This window comes from Austrofundulus limnaeus, unplaced genomic scaffold (assembly GCF_001266775.1).
Source record: "Austrofundulus limnaeus strain Quisiro unplaced genomic scaffold, Austrofundulus_limnaeus-1.0 Scaffold142, whole genome shotgun sequence".
NCBI lineage: Eukaryota > Metazoa > Chordata > Actinopteri > Cyprinodontiformes > Rivulidae > Austrofundulus > Austrofundulus limnaeus.
Genome location: NW_013952544.1, coordinates 1,273,209 through 1,281,748, shown reverse-complemented (window position 1 = coordinate 1,281,748; position 8,540 = coordinate 1,273,209). Strand labels below are relative to the sequence as shown.

The following is an 8,540-nucleotide window of genomic DNA, read 5'->3' as shown; positions in this document are numbered from 1 at the left end:
TGAAAACAGATTATAAAATGAAACTGGGATTATATTTTATTTTGAAAGGGCAGATTATAAAATTAACTATTATATTTTATTGTGAAAACAAATTATAAAATTAATCTGGGATTATATTTTATTGTGAAAACAGATTATAAAATGAAACTGGGATTATATTTTATTTTGAAAACAGATTATAAAATGAAACTGGGATTATTTTTTACTTTGAAAACAGATTATAAAATAAAACTGGGATTATATTTTATGTTGAAAACAGATTATAAAATTAAACTGGGATTATATTTTATTTTGAAAACAGATTATAAAATAAAACTGGGATTATATTTTATGTTGAAAACAGATTATAAAATAAAACTGGGATTATATTTTATTGTGAGAACAGATTATAAAATAAAACTGGGATTATATTTTATTGTGAGAACAGATTATAAAATAAAACTGGGATTATATTTTATGCTGAGAACAGATTATAAAATGATGGTCTCCTGTTTTAAAGGCCTTTAATGACAGAACTCTCTCTGTGTAGAAAACTCCACGGTGACGCCTCCTCCAACAACGGAGGCGCAGACGTCAAACCCATCGTCTCCCCCGACCTCTCGCCCTCCCCCGGGGTCGTGGCCCTCCTCAGTCCAGCCGCCAGCAGGACGGCCCCCCTGCCAGCAGATGGCGACGTGTTGATAAAAACGGAGGCAGAGCTGAGAGGTGAAGGTGAGCCTGAAGAGGAGCAGAGAGGACGGAGGAGACGTGAGGCTTCATCTTTTTATTCTTGTTTGTTTGAACAGAAGCTGAACGCAGCCGACACTCCAGAGGAACCAGAAGCTTCGTAAGTTTTTACTCTGGACCAGGAAGTGGTTCGGGTTTTAGTCTTTTGATTCATCCTTTCATCCATTCATCTGTTCATCTGTTCATCCATCTGTTCATCTGTTTATCCATCCATTCATCTTTTCTCCAAACAGGAAGTGTTCAAGCCTCAGCCAACTTCAGCATCATGGAAGACTGAACACAGTGTCTCCCGTCCAGGAGACAGGAGGTAAGACACATCAGAGGACTCTGGAKCATTCATTCATTCATCCATTCATTCATCCATCCACCACTATAAATTAAAAACACTGATTTAAGGTGTCTTTTGATTCATCTTATCAGCTTTCATTTGTAATAAAAAACTGAAGGCCACCAGTTTTTACTGATTTGACATTTCCTGCCTCTCGTGTCTCTAAAGTGTCGAAGGATTCGAGCCGCACTCCTCCGTTCCCGTCCAACCTCTTCGAAAGACCTCCTCTTCCTCTGCGGAGGAGAAGCCGAGCCGACACGTGGTCCACGCGCCTATCCCCTGCCACCCTCAGCCCATCAAGAACAGCCACATGTCCCTGCCCTGGACCCTGTCCGAGCCCCCCGGCTGGGTCAACATGGTCCCTGCGGGGACCGGTCCGGTGACGCCGACCTCTCCCAGACTGCACCTGCCACGATTCCCCAACCTGGTGCCGCCTGTCTCGCAGGCCAGCGCCAGGAGGCACGGTTTTGTCTCCCCGTGGAAAACAAACTCCCATCAGCCTCCCGTTAAAGAGCCCACGGTGGTCTTCAAGGTCCGGAGGGTGCCGGATTACCCCGAGAGCGACGCCAAGACCCCAGAGAAGAAGGAAAGCCCACCTCCCAAGAGTGAGGAAGTCCCTGGAGAAGCGCTGCGGGAGCCCTGCGACGGGCCTCTGGACCTTTCCGACCGAGGGAAGTCGAAATCCAACCAATCCCCGAGAGATTACGCCTCCGTGGTCCCGACAGGCGAGGCAGGAGCGCAGAGGAGTCCCAACAACGGTGTGAACCCACKGGCGCCGCCTTCAGTGGTCATCCTTCCCTTGCCCCCCGCTTCGACGCCCGCCAAAAAACAGCAAGAGCCAAGCAGTGACAACGAGGTAATCTCAGGGCTGCTTTTTTATTTTTTAAAAGCTGAACAGGATAAACGGACTGTGTGACGACACGATGACGGGTTTGTTGCTGCAGGTCACAGAGCAGGATGAGGAAGAGGATGGTAAAACAGACCAAAGCAACGACAAAAAGGTTCCTGTTCTGACTCTGTCGCTACGGCCAGGTAAAGAACAAAACACCTAAAAAACAACAAAGTAAAATCTAATGTGTGAAATAAGTAACATGCTAAGTTCAAAAGTGAAAAAACTAGGTCTTTTCTGTAAAAATGCAGCCTGAACTCTGAATAAACTGCAGAATTTGCCAGAAAAACTAAAACTGAGTTGTTAAAGCTAAAAGAAGTAYAACTAAAATTAAAAACACCTAGCTAAGTGTAGCAAGAGCTAAAAGCTAAAAGAGCAAAGGCTAGCTGATAGCAGTAAATGCTAGCTAGCAGTGGTAGGCAGCACTAATCTAAATATCAGTTGAACTAACCAATTCATCTACATTCTAAAACACTAACTCAAATATTTAGGTCCCCTAATTCTAAAGCACTAAAACACTGAAAATTTAGCAAAAGTTAATTCTAAAGCACTAAAATAATCCATTTGACACATGAAACATTATTCAAACATTATTCAGAGTCAACATAAGACAATATTTACTGTGTGCAGTATATTGTCACTTAGTACCCTTAGGGCCAAATGGGAGTCACCTGTAGGCTACATTTGGCCCGCGGGCCTTGAGTTTGATATGTGACCTTATAGTTGTGACACACATATGAACAAAATGTGTGACAGCTTTCACCCTCAACTGTGAACAATAATGTTGATCAATAACATTTAAAGACCTCTAAATTTTGCAAGTGCTAATCCACTAGTGAATTTAAAAAATAGTTAAAGCACTAATCAGGAAATGAGTTCTCCTTTTAGTGCTTTAGGGGAACTGTGCCCACCACTGCTAGCTAGAAGCTAAAAGTAGCAAACTGACTGCAATAAATTAAAACCATCAAAAGACATTATGCTTTCTTTTTGGTGGTAAGTAGCTTCATCATGTGCGAAATAAAAAGAAAACTTCTTGATGTTTTTGTGTTTTGAGAGTTTGAAAACTAGTTGATCTTTTGATTCTGTAGCTGTTGTGAGGCTGGAGTCCCTGAACTCGTCTCTCCAAAAACCAGAGTCCATATCAGCAAACGGAAAGGTAAATTTGCAAGCTAACACAGCCGAAGTGGTGTAAGCGACTCACATTAGCGTCGCCAGGAAAACACAGAAACGTTAGCGGTCTCTTTTATTTCCGCTCACAGCAGAAGTGTGCGACTGTAGACAGCCCGTGTGTGTCCACGGCGTCCTCCGCTAACGAGATGGAGAGCAGCTTGGACGAGCAAGAAGACGAGAGCCGGACGGGACAAGATGGCGCCCAGAGCGGCAAGAGGAAGAGAGCGTCCGTCGAGACGGAGACGGACAGAGACTCGGACACAAACAGTGAGACCTGGAAGAGTCCTCGAGTTCTGAGGACGTGAAGCGTTTTAATCTCAAAGCTAAACTAAACTACGAGGTTTTCACCAAGAGTACTTTTAAAATACACGAGCTGAACAGAAACTAAAATCCACAAAACCATAGCAAAAAGCTAAAATATAACAAAACTTCAACAAAAACTAGCTAAAATCTAAACGTTACCAACAAGCTAAAAGAAGCAAAGTAACAGTAAAAATATTAAATTATAACCACCCTGTTGCTAAAAGCTAAAACTAGCAAAACCATAAATCTTATTTACAAAGATAAAGGCTCAGTTTACCAGAACTTTAGCTAAAACTAGGACTTTAATAACAAGCTAAAAGAAGCAAAGTAACAGTAAAAATATTAAATTATAACCACCCTGTTGCTAAAAGCTAAAACTAGCAAAACCATAAATCTTATTTACAAAGATAAAGGCTCAGTTTACCAGAACTTTAGCTAAAACTAGGACTTTAATAACAAGCTAAAAGAAGCAAAGCAACAGTTTTAAAAAAGGAAAATTAATCACCTTGTTGCTAAAAATTAAAATTTGCGAAACAGAGGCAAAAAATCGAAAGGTTTTGAAAACTGCTGCTAAAAGCTAAAATTAGGAAATCGGTTGCAAAAAGTTGAGTTTCAAAACTGTAGGCTACTGTTAGCAAAAACTAAAAGTTAAATTATCCAAAAGCTATAATCTGTAGCAAAAATCTAAAATTTACAAAAATGTGGCTAAAAGCTAAAATCAATAACACTGTAGATTAAGACCGCATTTGGCAAAACAGTAGCTAAGAGCTAATTATAAAAATGTAAACCAAAGTATTTTTCATATCCTGCAAAACTGCAGTGTAAATGTTTTATGCTGCAAAATCTTAGCTGAAAAGCTAAAAAAGCTGAAAGTAGCCTAAAAACAGCTGAATTAGCTGGAGTTGGCACAAAGAAACAGAAAGAGCATGTTTGCCGATTTAAGCAGTAAAAAGCTGAAATTATCACAAAAAGGTGAATTTAGATGAAAAGTAGCTTAAAAGTAACTAAAACAGAGAACATTTGAAATGATCAGAAAGCAGCTGAAAGTAGCGTAAAAAGCTTAAAATAACTGAAAGAAGCTGAAAAATACTGAAATTAGCAGAATAAAAAGAAAGGATCAGAATTATAACTAAAAAAAGCTTCAAAAATTTAAAATCAGCTAAATAGGAGCCAAAGAAAGCTGCAGTTAGAGTTCACAAAAGCAGAAATAAAGGTAAAAAGTAAAAATTAAAGATTTATGATCATTTTAAAGTGTTTTGCGGATTTTGAATGTTTTGATATAAATTGTTGAAATTAGGGCTGTGTATTGGCAAGAATTTGACGATACGATACATATCATGACAGAGGGGTCACGATATGATATATCCCGATATATTGCGATACTGTAAACAAGGTGATATATTGTGATATATTGCAATTTTTTTGTCCAAAAATTCTATTAAATAAAAACTTCTTACTGAAAAATAAAGAAAAAAAAAGAAAAGCTAATGTTTACTTACAATGCTAATGCTACCCTTAACTCTCTGGCGCTAAAGAGGTAGAGGAGCCACATGGCTGGCTCACTGCTGCCAACTAGTGGTCAGAGGCTGAACTACAACATAAAAATGAACGGTTGGCAGGAAAGTTGACATTTTAAACCTTAATAAAAAATCGATACAGGGCTTTAGAATATCGATACAGTATCAGGAAATGAAATATCGCGATATTTCAGTGTATCGATATTTTCTTACACCCCTATTTGAAATGGCACAAAAATTGCAGAACGAGACAAAAAAAATGTGTAGAAATGATCCTTATTTTCATTTACAGTTATCCAAACTGTTTCAAAAATCAAAGATTGGCTCATTTTAATTCAACTGGTAAAAACTTGCAAAAAACTGTTAAAAATAACATTTAAATGTTGCCAAACTGGAGCACCCGTTTTATTTCTGAACCTTTTTTCCTCCTTATTTCTACAGACCATCAGGACAGAAGAATCAAGATCACAGTGAGAGCTGAGGACAGGAGCCCGAGCTAAAAACAAAAACAAAAAAAACGGACAAAATAACCTCCATAAAAACGCTGAACACTCTCCAAACTGTGCAGCTGCCGTCCGGTTCCCACAGGGAGGCAGCAGAACCAACYGAACCTGTTCACCTGCTGCAGACACTTTTAGTTTCTGTGTCCATCTGAACTGTCCACCTCCAGCTTTGACTATTTTTAGCTCTGCTTCGCTCTCAGACAGAACTTCAGCTAAACAACAGCTAAAGGTCACTGCGAGGCGCCTTCTTCAGAGGAAAACACTGAAACCGACGCAGACGTCAAAGTTCTGCAACAAACACATGAGATTATTATAAATAAGAGCCGTTAGTTAGCAGGGCGGGTGTTTTATAGCAGATATTTCTGGGCTCTGATKGTGTCGTTTCACTTTATAAAGGTTTTTCTTCTTTAAGTGGCTCGAGTTGTCATAAAGATGCAAAATAAAACATCCATGTAATTGGACCGTTTTACTGCGCCACGCTGAATAAATAATGACCTGTAATCAAAAATAAAAACATTGATCAAAACGGTTTCAAAGGTTTCTGAGCTTACGTATTGAATTCAGCTTTTTTTTAAAGCTTAACAAGTTTATTTTAGCTGTTGGGTGTGGGGGAAAAACAAAGTCACACTTCAGCAGTCAGATCTTACAACGGATGCCAACAGTTCACAGCTCAGTGAACTGCACCAAATAATGAGTTTTACTGTTAAATTTAATTAAACGTTAGTTTGAGCCCTGTTATTTTAAAATATTATATAATGTAAACTTTTATCTTTTCAGGTTGACACCATCTTTTGTTTTCTCAAAGTCAAAGCAAAAAGTTTTGGGTGTCAACTCGCTAATTTATTATTAAAACAGTCTCACTTTCCTGGCATAGCTATCGTTTCTTGGTTATTTTTTGCCTTAAAGTTCCCCTCCCCCCCCCTCCACAGTTGTTGTTTTTTTTAAGCCAACAAAGAAGAAAAAACATCTTCCTCTTCCTCTTTTTCATTTTCAGAATGTACATATTTTGCAAGCATTAACTTTCCACCCGCAGCTGTGACGAGTTGTGTTCGTTTGGGTGGATTAAGTGTAAAAATACACAGTAAAAGAGTCGCTTTARAAAAAGTATTCTGCCTTATTTCACCATGAAAATGTCTCTGTTCTAGTTAAATACAAAACGCCAAATATCTGTACTTAATGGTACTTATTTTCAGCGTTTATTGATCAAAACTCCAGCTTTTTGTTTCTGAAGGCTAAYATCTTTTTAAAGTAAAATATAGTTCAGTTTATTTGAGGCAGCTCTGTGAAAAGATGAACAATAAAAACGTTTATCTCTTGTAAAAACCTCAGTTTGGAAAAACTGYYTTTTATTCTTATCCGACAGCTAACGGCTAGTTTATTAGCGATGAAATAAAGCAGATTAAAACTGCTCCGATCTAACAAAAAATAGATACTTGTATAAAAGTTATTTTATAAACCTGTAAACTACCATCAAATTAGCTTTTTATGGTTATTTTACCAAGGTTTTATAGTTATTTACAAGTAGAAACAACTTTACTGCTAAAGCTAACTGTGGTAATTTAGAACAAAAAGAGGACCTTCTGGTAAAAAAGACATTTCTGTAAAAATAACTGTATTATGTGAACTCAAAGGCAGTGTTAAGGTTTATTAAATGTTTGCATGATTATGAAGTTTTTTGTTATTTTTTGTGGCAGATGTTAGCTTTGGGATTAGCCTCACTCAGATTAGCTGTTAGCTTCTTAATCAGGTCAAAAATAAAACTAAATTCGATTTTTCTCCACAATGATTAATCCAAAGATCAATATATTCATAATTTACAACTAAAGTGTTTTTTTAATGTTAAAACAGGTGGTTTATTATAATATCCGTGATGGCCACAACTAACCAACCTTACAAAACACAAATGTCTAAACTCAGTGTTTCAAGTGGACGGTTTGATACATAGAGTGTCAAATAATAAACAAAGAAAGCCTCAAAGTTGCAGAAATTCAACTTTATGGTTAAATGTTGTAAAACCTTTTGAGTTAAGAGATTAAAAATCATGAATTACAACATGAAATATCTGAAACAGCTTCATGCTTTGGTCACATTTCCCCCAAAAGGAAGTGACAGATGGAAACTTTAACCATTTTGGTGTGAAATTATATCTGCTTCCTTTTCCTCTTTCATGAAAATTCTCATTTGAATTTTAACTGAGTCTTTTTTTTAATCACCTTCATCAGTAACACCATTTTAATGCTTTAATTTAGCTTTTTCTGTCCCAAAAGTGACTTTAATTGGGGAAACGTGGCAAAACCTGAAGCCTAATGTGTGACTCTTTCATTGTCAGTAATTGCTGACATTTGTGTAACCTACAAAAGGACATTCCCTCTGTTACGAAAGACTGGCCTTAAGGAAAGAGTTAAAAATTACCAAACTACGAACAAATTCAAAGAAGAGTAAAAAAGTCCAGAGAGAAACGTCAGTAAGACAGAGAGCTTCAAGACAAACGAGTTATTAAAGACGACACACGCTTGACCTTAAAATGGAAACATCTCTGTTCTTTTTAAACAAATTAAAGTCCTTGAAGTTTCTGATTTATACACCTAACAGGTTAATTTTCAACGATCGCAGCCTTATTTAATATTTCATCTTGAGTAAATAACTCAAAGCAGCTTCCAGAAAATGTTTCATTTCACTTGCCTGTAAAAACAGAACAGTAATTCAGCTGATCTGTTCACAGGATGTCAGGCTGTCATGAATCCCTCACTCACTTCTTATAAATACAATTTACTGTGTATGTTCTGTATCTTCATTAGCATTTTGCTATTTTTAGCGCTTAGCTAACTTTTCCTATAAGTTTCTTGTAAGCCTGTTGCTATTTTTGCTCAATTCTTTCCAGTCTATTTTTGAATTTGGCTTCTATTTAGCTTTTTGTTGCTTTTAGTTAGCATTCATTGAATTTTACCTTTGAGTTAGCCTTATTTCAGCTAACATTTTGCAGCTTTTAGCAACCAATTTGCTACTTCTACCTAATATATATTTTTGTACTTTTATGTTTTTGTTTTGGTATTTTCAACTTTTAGCTTGTCTTTTACCACTTCTAGCTTTTAGTTAGCATTTTA

At 37.3% G+C, this 8,540-nt stretch overlaps 1 protein-coding gene across 1 annotated transcript in view; it reads left to right on the top strand.

Annotated features, from left to right (window-relative positions):
- Positions 1-5,966, top strand: part of rbbp8l (retinoblastoma binding protein 8-like) — a 17,761-nt gene extending 11,795 nt beyond the window's left edge. The window contains exons 7-14 of the mRNA XM_014016326.1: positions 530-711; positions 786-826; positions 960-1,033; positions 1,223-1,910; positions 1,999-2,086; positions 3,032-3,099; positions 3,203-3,380; positions 5,375-5,966. Coding sequence (XP_013871780.1) covers positions 530-711; positions 786-826; positions 960-1,033; positions 1,223-1,910; positions 1,999-2,086; positions 3,032-3,099; positions 3,203-3,380; positions 5,375-5,433 — 1,378 coding nt within the window. The 3' untranslated portion in view covers positions 5,434-5,966. The remainder of the gene's footprint in view (positions 1-529; positions 712-785; positions 827-959; positions 1,034-1,222; positions 1,911-1,998; positions 2,087-3,031; positions 3,100-3,202; positions 3,381-5,374) is intronic.
- The last annotated feature ends 2,574 nt before the right edge of the window (positions 5,967-8,540 follow it).